Source organism: Epinephelus lanceolatus, chromosome 18, assembly GCF_041903045.1.
Source record: "Epinephelus lanceolatus isolate andai-2023 chromosome 18, ASM4190304v1, whole genome shotgun sequence".
Classification (NCBI taxonomy): Eukaryota; Metazoa; Chordata; class Actinopteri; order Perciformes; family Serranidae; genus Epinephelus; species Epinephelus lanceolatus.
In genome coordinates, this window is record NC_135751.1 from 754349 (window position 1) to 771809 (window position 17461).

The 17461-nt window shown below is 42.2% G+C and overlaps 1 protein-coding gene across 2 annotated transcripts in view; it reads right to left on the minus strand.

Annotated features, from left to right (window-relative positions):
- The window catches only part of abcc1 (ATP binding cassette subfamily C member 1 (ABCC1 blood group)), a 109574-nt gene that overhangs the window by 24793 nt on the left and 67320 nt on the right, over positions 1-17461 (minus strand). For both annotated transcript variants that reach the window (XR_013487967.1, XM_033644634.2), the window contains exons 9-20: positions 14837-15014; positions 14450-14611; positions 12499-12591; positions 12036-12239; positions 11603-11749; positions 9859-9946; positions 7990-8059; positions 5061-5187; positions 3185-3361; positions 2540-2707; positions 1575-1749; positions 1249-1309 (exon numbers count right to left, since the gene is read on the minus strand). Coding sequence is in view for 1 of the 2 variants with exons in the window: in XM_033644634.2 (XP_033500525.1) it covers positions 1249-1309; positions 1575-1749; positions 2540-2707; positions 3185-3361; positions 5061-5187; positions 7990-8059; positions 9859-9946; positions 11603-11749; positions 12036-12239; positions 12499-12591; positions 14450-14611; positions 14837-15014 (1650 nt within the window). In the remaining variant the exon portion in view is untranslated. The remainder of the gene's footprint in view (positions 1-1248; positions 1310-1574; positions 1750-2539; positions 2708-3184; positions 3362-5060; positions 5188-7989; positions 8060-9858; positions 9947-11602; positions 11750-12035; positions 12240-12498; positions 12592-14449; positions 14612-14836; positions 15015-17461) is intronic.

The following is a 17461-nucleotide window of genomic DNA, read 5'->3' on the forward strand; positions in this document are numbered from 1 at the left end:
GAGCACATTTGAGGGGAAATCTTACTTTGAAAGGGCAAATAGCTCAGTTCCTGTTGGATTTAGGTCATGGGTGTTAGCGTGTTATTTGTAGGTTGAACACTCCAGTTTTGGTTTGATCTTGATACGACATTCCTACGGGCTGCAGTGGCCAGTTTAGTGCACCTATGTGGCGCTAGAGAGCCCATTTTGGCACTGTAGGGGTTAATAATGTGTGTGTTTTCCTACGTTTTGTGGTATAAATTGTGTCTGTACAGTGAAAATTGTGGCCATGGCAGCGAGTTAAAGACAAAAGTTTTAGACGATTTTTAGAGCCCTCTCCACTCTAGCTCACAGCATTCCGTGCAATACACACCCATTGTAAACTGAGAATTTCTCCACTTTTGCTCATGGTACTTTGAGAGGCACAGATGAAAAACGGTAAAAGATATGAAAAAGATGAAAACATGAGTGAATAGATGAGACCTGTGGCAACATTTGAGAGTTGGAATGGAGTCTGTAACACAAAGTATGGAGACGCTGTAAATGCTAGAAAAAGCCCTAAGATTGGTCTCTTTCTCCCCCCTGCTGCCATTCATTTCTTATGGGACAGCTTTCGAAGATCGTCAGGACGTTTTTCTGACATCTCACCTTATGGAGGCCATAAAATCCAAACTAAGCGAGTAATGAAAAAGTTACGAATAACTTTTGATTAGAATGAGTTGATCTGTCATCTGTGCAAGTTTGAAGCCGATTGGATAAGCGGTGTATGAGAAGAAGATTTTTTAGGAAAGGCAGTTTTAAGGCAAAATCTTACTTTGAAAGGGCAAATATCTCACTTCCTGTTGGATTTAGGTCAGGGGTGTCAGTGCGTGATTTTTAGGCCTTCATGAGACGAACACGCAACTTTTGGTTTCATGTTTCTACGACATTCCTACAGGCCGTGGCGGCCATTTTTGTGTGCCTAGGTGGCGCTAGAGAGCCCATTTTGGCACTTTAAGGGTTGTCATGATTTTCTAAAATTTTTCAGCGGTTCTGATGTGCGTGCCAATTTTGGTGAGTTTTTGAGCATGTTTAGAGGGTCAAATTCCAGTTCAAAGAGGCGGCGGGAGAAAGAATAATAATAAACGCACCAAAAACAATAGGGTCCTCGCCTTCGGGCTAGGTCCCGAATAATTATTGGGAGACAGTGGGAGTAGAGACTGTTACATTGTTGAAGCTTGATATATCTGATTTCTCTGTGCCATAGAGCTTCAGTATTGTTTTACTCACCCAACACGAGCAGGTGCACTGCTGTTCTCTACTCCTTTGGTTCCACTCCTTGGCACAGACTCTGAATCATGGAAGGAAACAAATTATGTTTTTGTGACAAAGGATTGATCCATAAACAGTACCTGCACCCAATGCAGCAAACTGAGATCCACAACATTGTTAATGTTCATAGAAAAGATTTTCTCATTATCAGCACTGCAGTTAATGACCTCTGCTTGTTGTGACCAAGGAAAAACAACTTTAAAATGCTCTATATTTATATTTACCGCTGAGATCTACAACAGGTGTGTCTGTGTAAAGTGCAGTGTGTTTGGAGTTTGTCTCACGATTGTTGTCAGTGTGGTCAACTGCAGTGTATGTTCGCAGAAACTCAGCAAAGGTTCCCTCTGTGGCCATGAGCTGCTGGTAGGAGCCCATCTCTGTGATCTCTCCCTCCACCATGACCAGGATCAGGTCAGCCTGGGGCAGGTAGCGCAGTCCGTGAGTCACCAGCACACGAGTCTGCACACATTCACACACATTCAACATGCCTGTACCATTTTAAAGTCACTTAATCATTACTGTATTAATTCCAAGTCAGCACGGTTATAATCATTTAAAAACCTTTAGATCTACTGTGTTACCATACACAGATATCAAAAACAAATACTCTACGCCAGACAGATACAATCTGTCCCAGTCACATTTTTTTCCCTTGATCCTTATCTGGTTACTTTGGCACTGATACTGCGGACACTGAGATAGTGGCCTGTTGGTGCACCACTTTGGTCCGGACTGAAATAACTTGATAACTTTTGGATGGATTGTCAAAAATGTTGTACAGAAATTTATGGTGCCCAGAGGGATGGATCCTAATGACTTTGGTGATCCTTTGACTGCTCTCTGGTGCTACCATCAGGTAGACATTTGTTTTGTCATTGAGATATTTCGACAACTTTTGGATGGATTACTGTGTATTTTGTTTTAGACATCTGGAAAAGGAAATGGTTGACTTTTCTTCTAGTGTCATTATCATCACCAGGTCAGAATTTCTGTTTATCCAAAACTTTTAAAGTGGAGATGATACATGAAACAATATGACAGTGGTTTGTCTGGTCTGCTAGTAAGTATGGACCGTTTTGAGTGATAGGCTGTCTGCTAATAGTGTCCTTGGCTTCTCAGTCGAATCTATTCTTCACAGCTCTGGCCTCTCATCCAAATATGGTCCACTTCAACTTGATTGATTGACTGTTGTCATACAATGAACCTCCCTGTGCTGCTTTAGGATGGCCAAGCTTGAGATCATACACACCTTGTCCTTCAGCAGTCCCTGTGGGCCGATGACGTGATCAAAGATATGTTTTCCTACGTGAGCATCAACGGCAGACAGCGGGTCATCCAGCAGGTAGACAGCACGGTCACAATAGACAGCCCTGGCCAGGCTTACCCTCTGCTTCTGACCTCCAGAGAGATTCACTCCCTATACAGAGAAGACACAGATACAGGTAGAGGTAGAAGCAAGGCAATGGTAAATTTCATTTAAAGACTGTTGTGCCTTGTGTGATATCTATGTATGTTTTAAAACTGTACAGAGGGAGCGTTTCATAACATTATCTCTAACAGAGGTTTAAAGACCTGTGATTCAAGTGGGTATTGACCCTTGCTCAATAGCCAAATGCCTCAGGGATGAGTATGTGTCCCTGTAGCTTCACGTAAAGGGCCATAGGCATCGGTAAACCCATGATGTTAACATTATGTCCCAGTTAGGGAGCTTCCATAAAATGCATGTGTCAACAACCAGGCAGGCCCTGCTGGTTGTATCAAAAACTGCTGTCAGCTGTAAAGCTTTCTACCTTTTTGATCCCACCACAGTGTTTTAAATGCAGACAACTTAGTGAGATACTCTACATCTGTACCATTCTACAGATGCACAAACTATGTGATCTTGAGTTGATACCTTCTCTCCAATCTCTGTCTCGTCTCCAGCAGGAAGGATCTCAAGGTCAGGCTGAAGGGCACATGCCTCCACCACGCGCTGATACCAGGCCTCTCTCCTTTCCTGACCAAATATTATGTTGTCTTTCAGTGTGGAATTCTGGATCCAGGCCTGCTGAGGAACGTAGGCCATCGAACCCTGCAGGGTGGCAAACACCAGCACACACACACTGTAAATTTCATGGCATTCCAGAGTTGGTGATGAGCAGTAAGACAGAGCGCAATCCTGCTCTGCAGCGGATGAACCACTCTTACGTCCCCACAATCCATGGGTGTGCTACACTGTGGAGAGCTCTTAGATAGAAACGATCCTAGCCACTCTAATGGAAAAAGTAGTATGATGTCATAACATACAGTGTGTTTGTATCAGCACCCCCTCAACTCTGCCCTGCACCATCACTGGTAGCTAGTTAGCGTTAATCGTGTGAGCTGGCCAAACTACCAAGTTAACCTGTTGGCTGCTGTCTAGTTAGAATCAGCGTTAGTTTCAATAAAAACTATGATGAAAATGAGACAAAAACTAGAGACAATCCTCAAATAAAAACTAATACAGGACAGGAAGTGGATTCAAACGCCATTGGTTATGTTGATAGAAGTAGCGGCTAACTATTACTAGAGTGCTTGGACAAAGCAGCAGAAACACCTATACTATTTCCCCCAACTGAGTCAGTGTGATAGTAAGCAATGTGGTTGGTGTGATTTTTGTCTATGAGGGAGAATGCACACAGGCCACACAGTAGTGTGTCTTAAAGCGATATCCATGTCAGCTGCCCCAGTGGGTCAGTCCCCGTACACATGGAAGATATAATCTTATGAAAGATACCATAGACACAATATGGAACCCAGAACCCACACTGTTTGCTCCTGATCGGCCGGTTTAACCTTGCTTACGCAGACATCTTGGACTCTGATGCCTCATTCAAAATCAAAAAACCTAAAACTTAAACCTGGCTCAATAATGACACCTGTGCTCTCAGGCAATTGTTTATGAAAGTAGAGAGAAAATGGAAAAAAGACAGGCTCCAAGACCCATAAGGCACGATGAAACCCTGTCTTGTTAACTATCAGCATGCTATTAAAGCAGCAAGGACAAAGTACTTTGCTGACATGATGAACGCCTTCTCTCCCAAAGTACTATTTGACACAATGATTATAGTCCTTAACCCTGCTGCTACTGCCTGCCCTCTGCAAACCGCAATCACATGATGAATTTGTACACTTTTCACAAGTAATACTGATAACATTAGATCTGCTATTTCACCTCCTGTCTATGTTCTGTCTGTCATCCCTCTCTCCCTCCAAGTTGCCATTTTGGTCATAGACAAAAATGTCTATTCTCAACTCTTGTCCTTTTTAGAAAATAATATAGAGCAATATCAGTCAGGCTTCAGGGCACGTCACAGCACGGAGACAGCTCTACTTAAGGGCTACAATGACCTACTACTGCCTCTTGACTCTGGTAAATGTGCCATACTAACTATTAGACCTTAGCCCCACCTTCGATACAGCTGATTTTTCTATTCTTCTGAATGGTGTTGAGCGGAAGGTTGATATCCAGGGTAGCACCCTCCAGTGGTTTGTCTCCTACCAAACTGATAGATCCCTCTCTGTTAGTATTGGAAACCTCTTTTCCCCGTATCTTCCCATCGCCTGTGGTGTACTGCAAAGCTCCATTTTAAGACCCATCTTATTTGCCGTAGTCTTCCAGGACCTGTGCCCTTAAAATCTTCAAAATATTTTACTCCATATTGGAAAAGTAACACACATATTGGTTTCAGTGTGCACTGCTGCTGTGAGCGAGCATCAGTGTGTTTGTGTAGGAGAGCCAGAGCAGCCACCTTGACAGCCACAGTTCCTTCTAGTTTTTCCATCTCTCCGAGCAGGGCAGAAAGCAGTGAGGACTTTCCTGAACCCACGTGTCCCACCACGGCTACCAGAGAGCCTTCTGGGACACACACATTCAACCTGCAGACACATAGGATTATTCAACTCAATTTATCTCAGACTTAATGAGATTAATTTCTTAATTAAAAAAAAAGTACATGTTAATAACTCAATATGTATTGTTTGGATTCTATGGATTATTTTTCTATTTTTTTTAACTGTTCTCTGTAATGCGTCTTTGAGTATCCTGAAAAGCGCTATATAAATCCAATTTATTATCATAATTATAATTATTATTGTATGTTTATAAATAGTTACATTGCCAACAATTTGTATTTTGTTAGCTAGTGATATTGTGGGAGGAAACACATTAGCAGGATGAAAAGAAGCAACTGAAATGCTTACTTATGGTAAGCTGACAATGTGTATGACAATATGATACCTGGCTGGCTTCCTTGGGAATTTTGTACTAAAACAATTGTAACTTTTGAAAGAATCCACTTGATTTGACTCACTCAGACAGCTGAAACCTCATTTCAGATTTGGCAACTTCATTGTACATATGGGCATGTGAGTACTTTTTAGAAATGGACTGGAGATGTCAATGGTGAACTATAGAGATTTTTTTTTTTTTACCAGTTACACATGTCGGTTGATTTTGCTTCTTTTCTTCTTTTAGTTATAGTACTAGCGCCATGCTGTGCAATGTTGATACATTTGGTAACTTTTATAAAAATAACTTTTTCTCATATGTGCTGAAACTCACTCCTACACAGTAGCACATGAGACAGTCTGTGAAAAAAAATCATGTTACATGTGGATTCTTTTTTTCACAAGCTGTCTCATGCTACTGTGTGGCTATGGTGATAGTTTCAGCACATATGGGAAAGTTACTGTATAAAATGTAGCAATGTGGTAAAAAGTACAGCTTTAAGAATAACATTATTAAGATATTGATGCTACACTGGTCACCTAGCCTTGCCCACTTTGCACTTCACAACCTCAGGTTTGGTGGGAGAAGCACCATTAGCAGCATCAGCATGGCTAGTGGTGCTACCATATGTTAATTAGTAATGCTAAAGGGATTTGCCAGCTAGAAATTAAGCCGCTTACTCACCAGGGCTACCTGGAGGGAGACAGTAGGGTGACCACCATGTTTCCTCAGCAATGCCATCCCACCACTATGGGTCAGGACAGCATTACCAGCTGTAATTGCTGAATGGACAGCACTACTACAGGGCTTGACGCTAACTTTTTTCCAAGGAGCACATGTGCTCCTAAGTTGAAAAAGTAAGGAGCGCACAAAGAACTTTAGGGGCACAATGTAAATTGATCAAATAATGTGTTTTCCGTAATAAACGTGATGCAAATAGACATTTACAAGCAAAATTATGTAATGAATTTGTATACAAAATGTACAGAAAAGTAAAATCATCAAGTTTTTAATTTTGTCTTTAATGTTATTATCTTATATATATTATCTTTGCAATATGATTATCTTATATAATTATTAATTATAGTTATTACTATCCTAAAACATTCTCCAGGTCCTCTGAAACTCTGCAGGACTTAAGCCTCTTTCACACAGAGCTTTCGCGGCGCCCACCGCGGGGTAGGGCGCAGAGGACAGGATTTGGGGGAGTACAGGCTCGTTCAGGAGCTACAGCTCCATGGTGACCGCTTCCGGGTCTACTTCAGGTTCTTCTCTGCTATTGGACGCGCGGTGCCGAGGTGTCGTCACAGCGCGTTGTGGGGAAATTAAAAAAAATTTCAATTCGAGCGCAGGCTGGCAGCGCGCAGACGCCGCGACATGCGCCCCCCTTGCGCCGCTCAGCTCGGCGGCAGAGCAGTGCGCTCTTGCGCCGCGGTAGCACATACACAATGAATGGGTTCGTCGGCAGAGGTCTGCGCTTTGCGCGCTCTGTGTGAAAAAGGCTTTATTTCCACCCTGCCCAGCAGCGGTACCGTGGTGAACAGTCCCTAAAGGCCTCTACACATGATCAGCTGTAAAACCCCTTTGCGCTGGCTGTCCCATTGTTTGTCTATGGAGAGGGCAGCAACGCCTGACAAAGCGGCACCGCTACCCTTGGCATCGCGCACCGCTCCGATTTTCCACCCAAGCGCTGCGCTCAGAGTTGAAATTATTTGAACCACGGGGAGAACGGAGCAAGCTTCCCCGGAGATCCACCTGGTCCATCTCCTCCACACTTTGACTTAGGCTATTTCCACGCTGCCGACAGTGGGACTTATATTCATTGTGCCGACAATGGCTTGGAAAACCGCCCACAACCGTATCACACGGGGAAGAGGGAAGAGGGAAGGCAGCTGGAGTTCCTCCAACATTTGCGGTTAGATTATCATATTTTTTTATTGACAAAAATACAGGCTGCTTCGGCTGATTTTTTCATGCGCACATGTGCCCCTAAATATTTTTTACAGTTCGCACACACCTATTTTTAGTCACAAATGCGAGTGAAACGCTCGCACTGTCGAGCCCTGTACTAGCTAGCTCCCACGCATAATAATACCGCTAGCCGCCTATCTGAACTCTAAATGCATAGCGCTTAAAAATGCTGCACTAAAGCTAACTGTGTTAATGGAGTGCCAGACTAAAAGGAAAGTGCCTCTTGTATTTCACATATTTTATCTTTTTTTTTTTTCTCGCCTAAAAAATTATCAGATATATGAGCACTTAATGGGTGACGGGCTTTCAAAAGCAAGATTAAACTAAACCGACATACCTACGATGAACATTTAAAAAAACTGTGAACCTATCCTTCAAATGAAGTGTGTAAGCCTGTAATTTGTACATTACATTTTTGTTGTTATTATTTTTTTCTTTTATGTAAATGCACTAAAGCATCCTGAGGAAAGATGACATACCTGTTCAGTGCCGGTGATTCAGCTCTAGACCAGCTTAAAACTCCATCCACAATGGAAATACTATGTGGGACTGGGAGGAAGAGAAAGGAGGCATATTAATATACTGTGTGTGAAATACCTCCATATACAGTACAGGCCAAAAGTTTGGACACACCTTCTCATTCAATGCGTTTTCTTTATTTTCATGACTATTTACATTGTAGATTCTCACTGAAGGCATCAAAACTATGAATGAACACATGTGGAGTTATGTACTTAACAAAAAAAGGTGAAATAACTGAAAACATGTTTTATATTCTAGTTTCTTCAAAATAGCCACCCTTTGCTCTGATTACTGCTTTGCACACTCTTAGCATTCTCTCGATGATCTTCAAGAGGTAGTCACCTGAAATGGTTTCCACTTCACAGGTGTGCCTTATCAGGGTTAATTAGTGGAATTTCTTGCTTTATCAATGGGGTTGGGACCATCAGTTGTGTTGTGCAGAAGTCAGGTTAATACACAGCCGACAGCCCTATTGGACAACTGTTAAAATTCATATTATGGCAAGAACCAATCAGCTAACTAAAGAAAAACGAGTGGCCATCATTACTTTAAGAAATGAAGGTCAGTCAGTCCGGAAAATTGCAAAAACTTTAAATGTGTCCCCAAGTGGAGCCGCAAAAACCATCAAGCGCTACAACGAAACTGGCACACATGAGGACCAACCCAGGAAAGGAAGACCAAGAGTCACCTCTGCTTCTGAGGATAAGTTCATCCGAGTCACCAGCCTCAGAAATCGCAAGTTAACAGCAGCTCAGATCAGAGACCAGATGAATGCCACACAGAGTTCTAGCAGCAGACCCATCTCTAGAACAACTGTTAAGAGGAGACTGCGCCAATCAGGCCTTCATGGTCAAATAGCTGCTAGGAAACCACTGCTAAGGAGAGGCAAGAAGCAGAAGAGATTTGTTTGGGCCAAGAAACACAAGGAATGGACATTAGACCAGTGGAAATCTGTGCTCTGGTCTGATGAGTCCAAATTTGAGATCTTTGGTTCCAACCGCCGTGTCTTTGTGAGACGCAGAAAAGGTGAACGGATGGATTCCACATGCCTGGTTCCCACTGTGAAGCACGGAGGAGGAGGTGTGATGATGTGGGGGTGTTTTGCTGGTGACACTGTTGGGGATTTATTCAAAATTGAAGGCACACTGAACCAGCATGGCTACCACAGCATCCTGCAGCGACATGCCATCCCATCCGGTTTGCGTTTAGTTGGACGATCATTTATTTTTCAACAGGACAATGACCCCAAACACACCTCCAGGCTGTGTAAGGGCTATTTGACCAAGAAGGAGAGTGATGGAGTGCTGCGGCAGATGACCTGGCCTCCACAGTCACCGGACCTGAACCCAATCCAGATGGTTTGGGGTGAGCTGGACCGCAGAGTGAAGGCAAAGGGGCCAACAAGTGCTAAACACCTCTGGGAAGTCCTTCAAGACTGTTGGAAAACCATTTCAGGTGACTACCTCTTGAAGCTCATGGAGAGAATGCCAAGAGTGTGCAAAGCAGTAATCAGAGCAAAGGGTGGCTATTTTGAAGAAACTAGAATATAAAACATGTTTTCAGTTATTTCACCTTTTTTTGTTAAGTACATAACTCCACATGTGTTCATTCATAGTTTTGATGCCTTCAGTGAGAATCTACAATGTAAATAGTCATGAAAATAAAGAAAACGCATTGAATGAGAAGGTGTGTCCAAACTTTTGGCCTGTACTGTACATATACAGGAAAGGGGATCTACACATGATGTGGAAATGTACAACTGTGGGAAAAGAGAGAGGGCACAGCAGACAAAGCAACAGAAAGAACAGCAGAAGATAAAAACTCACAGCCTGCTACTGTTTTGTGCTCCACACTGTCTTCCTGCAGCTCCTCATGAGAAAGAAACACTCTCAGCCTTTTCAACGACACGCTGGCCTAAAGATTAACGCAGAGGGAGGAAAACCCACAAACACCAAGGGCCAGATGCATGAGACTCTGTGTAGATTCATGACTAAAACTGTGTGTGTGTGTGTGTGTGTGTGTGTGTGTGTGTGCATAATTACAAAAATGTGCATACCCTTTCTTTTCATCAGATTTATAAAGCCCCATGTACACCTGATTCTGTTTTATAAATCTCAAAAATTGTAGAACCAGATGCATTTGCACGAGCGTGGTAGAAAAATATTATACACGAGGGAATGAATGATTTGTGCATTGTCATGGTTTAGTATTTTGAGAGAGTGCTTCACACTTGCTTTATGTAAAGAGGCTCTGGTTGTCTGAAAGTAAAGATAAGATGAAGACCTTTCAGATGCTTCAACTCCCATGATAAAAAGGATGATTAAGTGTCTTACCTCCCATTCTTTCCTCCCCAGTATCTGCATGGGGAGGGAAGAAAGTTGTTCTTTTGTTTTGTAATTTAGATGAACCATTCCCCCTGCCCTGGATTCAGGAGTCCTCATTCATTCATTAATTCATTATCAGTGGCTGCTTACCCTGGTACAGGGTTGCAGCGGGACTAAAGCCTGTCCCAGCTGATGATGGGCAAAAGGCGGGGTACACCCTGGACAGGACACCAGACTATCACAGGGTTGACACATAAGCCTCTTTTACACTGCCCCTTCAAGGCAGGAGTTTCACGCCATTATGCCGCCTTGCTGTTCTGTTTAAAAGGTACAATCGCCAACTCTGGGGGACAGAGTTGCCTTGCCTTTAAGCTGGTAGCAGGGGTAGTAACAGCGCCGAAACAACCATCTGTGGGAAAGGGGTCAGCCAGCAGGATGGGATCATGGTCAGCACAGGCATAAAATTTTGACGACATGTTATGCATGTGACCAACCACGGGTGATTTATAAAGCAGCTGATAGCAGTTAGCAGCTAACTCAAAGAAGAATTATTGTGGCTGAAAATGCCCACAAATTGTGAAAACAATAAAGTCCAGGAGCTCCTTACCCTCCTTACTGGGAAGAAAATGATTACTATTGTCATGGAAATGCCATTGTTATTGTTTATAAAGTGCTGCTGACTCGTATGTTACATGTCGCACTAGAGACAAACGCTGTAGTGTTACATCTGTGTCACACCTCCTTTGGTAAATGGACTTGCACGTGTATAGCACCTTTCTAGTCTTCCTACCACTCACAGCGCTTTAACACTGCGAGTCACATTCACCCATTCACACACACATTCGTACACTTGTGGCCGAGGCTACCGCACAAGGTGTCACCTGCTACTTAGTTTTTAGACATTCTCGCTGATGGCACAACCATCAGGAGCAATTTAGGGTTCAGCGTCTTGTCCAAAGACTTTCAGATGTGGACTTAAAGAGTCGGGGATTGAACCACTGATCTTCCAATTAGCGGATGACCCAGCTAGCTCTATGTCTCCTGAACCCTCATTTAAAGCAATGTGAAGGCTTTTCATCTTTACATCTGAGTTCTAAGACCCAAGTAAAACACTGGACTTCTTCCATACCTTTTTTTTTTTAATTACCAATTGAATATCAAACATGAAAGGAAATAATACACAGTGGAACAATGAAGACAAGTGAGTGTGACTGAGTGCTTAGCATGGGAATAGAGGCACACTAACCTGCACCATACTACTGATGACCATTGGCAGCATGTTGAGAGGAAAACGCAGGATGTTGAAGAGTGCCAGTGACACAAAGGCCTTCTGGGCATCTAACACGTTTCGTTCGTCAATCAGTACGTACACAGAAAACGTGGACAGGGCGACCTGTACAGTGAACCAGCAGGAGGGACAAAGATCAAAGGGAAAGAAAAAGATCTTCATGAGATCACGGTCCTTTTTAATGTACTCTAAAAATGTATGCTTTTATATGCAGAAAATGAGAAGTTATTTTCCCTACAATAGAAGTGCAGTTTGTTTAGAATTTTTAGACACAGTGCTTGCTTGGATGTCTGTACTATCTGTGCAACATGATGCCATGTCCAGAGGATGAGATGAAACAAACTACGCCCTTCAATTGCAGTGCATGTCTGACCTTCTGTGCTGGACTCACCAGGAAAGGTGTGCAGACCCAGGTGAAGGTGGACATTGCACCCAGGTAGGCAGCCTTCTTAAGGACTTGCAGCTCACTCTCACGGATTTTTGACACCTTGTCCTTGAAGGCCATCTCCCAGGCATACAGTTTAAGCACCTTAATGCCATTTAGCATCTCATTCATCAGCTTAATGCGACTGTCCTTACTCTTCATCTGAGCCACCTGCTCAACACACACGCACGCACAAAATCTTTAAAGGAACAAATATAATCAACACATTGCTCCAAACTGACACAAGGTTAACTATGGATCCTCAGTGCTCACAGCTTGGTTGAAATAAGACCTCTTCATGTGTTCCATCTGTGTGTATGTATGAGAATAACAGGTGATGTGTTGGATATGACCTCACTGTCACTGAACACATAACCTAACACCATGCACAGGACATGGGTGACAATGTGTGTCTGTGTAGAAGTCCCACCTGGTAGGTTTTGGTTTTCATTGCGATCACAGCATTAACAGGAACCATCAGAACCATCACAGCCACTCCAGCCAACACGGATGGACCCAGGTTCTACACAGCAACAGATGAAAAAACAAAAAACAAAACAAAAAAAACCAAACCATTAAGTAATGCAGTTTGCACTCTGAGATTCCTCTATTTTCAGCAATGCTTTGCAATTTCAGCTGTCAACATTAACACGTATATGCAGGAAATGCATTTTGTAGTTATTATTCTCATTGTGCATATACATTTACTACATCCCTGTTTACATTCAGTTTACATTCAGTTTATTCATTCGCAATTCCATCTACACAAAATTTTATATTTTTATTTGTTTACATTTTAGCCCTGTATTTGCAGCTTGCAGTATTTTGTTTCATAGATTCAGATTTTGCTTTTGCGTCATTTGCTTTTTTAAAATATTCATTGAGCATTGTTGGAGGGTGTCTGGGGCATAAGATTTTCATTGCTTCACTTTAATCATTGAGCACGTGATAAGGATACAGAAGTTGAACCTCTTACAGATGGTTTGCTCTGTTACTCATCATGCTGTACATACATGTACACACAGACATGAAGCTCATGGAGCTGTGACAGAGGCATAACATGACATCTCAACTGCTCAACAGTTGTTAAGCTTTTCCAGTTTCCAGGTTCAAAGTGTTCCAATCTCATTAGCTGTCTACAAAGCTAATCGCAAAATGGTAATAAAACCAACCAAACTGTGTCCACAGCATCAAGCGCTGAAAACTTTGAACAGATATTTCCAGATGTCCTAAACTGCCAACTGTATATGATTTTACTTCAGCAAAGTTCTTTCATGGGTGCTTGTGCTGATCTGCTGTGTTTGTATGGGGTCAGATCAGTCTCATAATGAATGAACTCACGCGGGGTTTTTCACGAATGCACATGCTCTGGTTCGCAGTTGTATTTCGGACTCACTAATGCACACGATCTGTTTCGCAAATGCACACGCTCTGGTTCAATCTGTCAATCAAATTTATGATTCTGACTGACGTATTCATCAGTTAATCAGGTGTGTTCGCTTTCAGCCAATCGTATGGCTCTTTATATTTTCTCCACACTTTTAAACCAATCGCAGAGCTACTGAGCTACTGTTTGCAGTGTTCAAACAAGACACGCTAGACTGAAACGGTGGAAGAGACATGGATCAATCTCAACCTGTAAGTAACACATTTATCTTATTATCCCCTCGTTGTAAATCAAGCAATGTTATTGGATTATAATGAGTTGAAGCGTTCTGCTTGGCCAAGTAACATGTTTGAATGAACATAAACTATGAATACAGCCTTCCCGCCTTTCTGAAAATTGACCTCCACTCTTCTTAATGGCAGGGTTTCCCATTTTTTCTAAAGCCCCCACTATTCCCCATATTGGGGACAACCCTCCATTCCGAAACCCCGCCGTTCCAACCCTCCATTCGGAATGGAGGGTTCGGGGGGAAAGGCGGGAAGGCTGTATTCATTTCTAAAAGTAAAGTAGCAAAAAGGTATTGTCTGGTACTCTCACTACTATGTTATTGCACCAATGTGTCTCTCAGCATTCAGCTGTACACACATATTTTATATGGTTCAGTTTTTCTGTAGTAGCTCTGTTTTTTTCTGTAGTAGCCTGCATAATGTCAATCTAAAGCAGCAGTTTATCGATGGCCAACCTGAAGAAATTACCCCGTTACTGCAGGCTACAATTACAGGAGTTTATGTTGGCTGTCCAAAATCTACTCATGTGAGACTAGAGTCCTGCACTGGGTCAGGTGCCTGTGGGTACTCGACGGGTAACCCGCAAAAAGCTGTGTAACGGGCAAAAATATGCATATATATATATATTTAAATCCACAGGTACGGGCACGGGTAAAAATGAACTACATATGGGCGGGTAGCAGGTGAGAACAATTTTGTAAACCCACCTGCCAGAGAAAGTAGAGGGCCAGTACCACCTGCAGAGGGGCGGACCATACCATGTTGATGTAAGTAATGAGGTCCATGAAGCGCTGAGCGTCTACTGACATCAGGTTCACCATCTCGCCCACTGTGGAGGTGCGGCGTGCTGCGTTGCTTATAAGCAAGGCCTGTAGATTCACATCAAAAGCATGCACATAACTGAGCAGGAGAATTATTGAACCATGAATTAAAGAATGTTAGGGAGGAATGAAGAGTACCTGGTCTCATACACCTTATTGCTTGTTACTTAGTCTGTGCTTTTGCATCTTTCTTTGTCTTATTTCCATAGTTTTTACCATAAGCAGGGAGAATTTCTAAAATGACTTGCAAGTACCATGTAGATTTGCCTGTACCTTCCTGTAGACAGCTCCGATGATGGCAGTGCGCAGACGCATGCCTGTGACAAAGCAGACATGAAAGTACCTCTGCAGGATGAGTGACTGCACAGAGGTACATATGAAGAGCAGAGCAGTGTAGAAGTAACCCTGCCAGGAGGGAGCACTGGAGTTGTTGACAAAGCGGATCAGCAGCCTTGACGGGATAAGTGAAGAAAGCCAACATTAGGGACTGGTTTGCACCAAGCCATAATACAACCACTAACAACCTGTTGTTTATCTGATCTTTACAACTTTTTCAGAGATTATTTCCAGCTTTGTCACAAGTCTAGGGAAACATTATTGCTTATTATAGGACAGTTCATTCTATGCTTAACGTCTGTGTATTTAGTAACAACAATAACTTAATTCCAAACAAGGTCTTTTGCCTCTTTCAGAGACAGAGGGAATCCAGGTGTGGCTGAGGAATAAGTCTGTGTCTCCCCAAAAAGTCACACATGCTACAGAGAAGTCACCACCAGTTCCTGTGTCCAGACTCACAAAAAACAAACTTAACAGTGTGACTGGAATCAGTGAAATCTCCTTGCACAGCCACAGATCGTCAGGTGCTGGTAGGCAGCAGGAACGTAAGTCATAAGATATGCAAAAAAATCCTCCGCACACTGACATAGACTTTACTATCGAAATTTAATGAAGGGAACAACGCGTTTCGCGTTTAGCGTCATCAGGTTCACCTCATCAGGTCTGACCTAAGCATTCTCAGGTGTGATTAAATGCTTGCTGGTCACATGACCAATTTCGTTTTTTCTTTTTTTCTCTGTTTGTCTAAGCAAGACTCAAAAAAATATACAAAAACAATACAATTACATACATCATGAAGTTGAAAAAGTATGCATCAACCATGGTATAAGTTAAAAACATAAGAATTTCAATGCATGAATAATAAAGTCTACTTACATAATCAATATTACACAAAGCGAGGATAAGAGGCAGAATTACTACAAAGTACTCTATCCTAGCTTGAGACCACCAGTACCTATATACAAATACCTTTATGCAGTGGAACCATATAACAGGACATGAATAATATACATTAATAATATATATCCTGCAAGTCTATCCTTTACTCACTACTCCTCAGGAAAGCTATACTGTCCTACGTAGGGAAAGTCGAGCCTGCACTATCTGCGCTTTCCCTTTATGTATCCTACTGGGCAAAAAAGAAGAAAAAACAGGTTAAAGAAAACAACTCAAATCCTGTGAATCATTCATTCCAAAAGGTTCAACAGTAGAACTGTCTACTGTCTGTTATGTTTTTAACTTATACCATGGTTGATGCCTACTTTTTCAACTTCATGATGTAATTGTATTGTTTTTGTATATTTTTTTGAGTCTTGCTTAGACAAACAGAGAAAAAAAGAAAAAACGAAATTGGTCATGTGACCAGCAAGCATTTAAACACACCTGAGAATGCTTAGGTCAGACCTGATGAGGTGAACCTGATGACGCTAAACGCGAAACGCGTTGTTCCCTTCATTAAATTTCAATAGTAGAGTCTATGTCAGTGTGCGGAGGATTTTTTTGCATATCTTAAAACTTAACAGTGTGTTCAGTCAGACCTCAACTATCCTTGTCTCTGTCATCTCCAGGAGAAAATGTTGCCGCTTACCTGCAGAGATTGGCCCTTGGATATGTGACAAAGTTGTAAATACCAGTGGTAAGGTTCATGAAGGCAGAGTTTAAGAATGAAAAGAAACATCTTACTCCAAGACAGGACGGTTAGCAGGCAAATAAGTGCCTTGAACAAGACTTGATTCAGTCAAAAACAGATGGGTTACTACTGCCTTGATCAGCTACATATAACTTACATCAGATTGTCTCCAAAGTCTTTGTAATGACAAGGTTTTAAAACTTGCATTGATTATTTACACTGAGAAACAATTTCACCATTGCTGTGCCAACATTTTTCAGAGGCATGGCACACAGCACCACAAGACAAGGAACTGGTTGCAAAAAACAGCAAATGAAAAAGATCTGTACTCTTCTCCACTGCAAACACACAATTATAGTCATTCCTATACCAAAAGGTGTGGCTGATGAATGGTAACTGTTGAAGGGATAGTTTGTATTTTTTTAAAGTGGAGTTATAAGTGGTACTTATTCATTGTCAATGTATAAAACAAAGCAGATGTCGGTTGGCACGCCCCCAATTCGGAGAAGCAGGCTGGAGTATGACATGAAAGCTGAGTAATGTACTGCTGTGGAGGGGTCAGCAATAAAACGTATTTAAAACACCTAAAAAAATCACTATCAGTTTAGGTGTTCACTATATTTAGAGTATTTTCACTGCTTTTCTCTTCCATCTGACAGACCTTTCTGACAGGGAAGCTGTTAACGGTTTCAGTTCCACATCTATGCTCTCATCAAAGCCACCAGACTCCATTGACAAATACAGTAATTTTAGCACACTGAACACAGGAGCTGCTGGTCTACTGCTGCTTCAATCCTTTAGTTAGTTTGTATTATTGTGTAACTTTGGTGAATCTGAACCCTGCTTTTTAAACACCAAAGTCTCACAATAAGACAAGAGAACTAACTGTTAAAGGCAGCGGTAGACCAGCAGCTTTTGTGTTCTGCAATGTT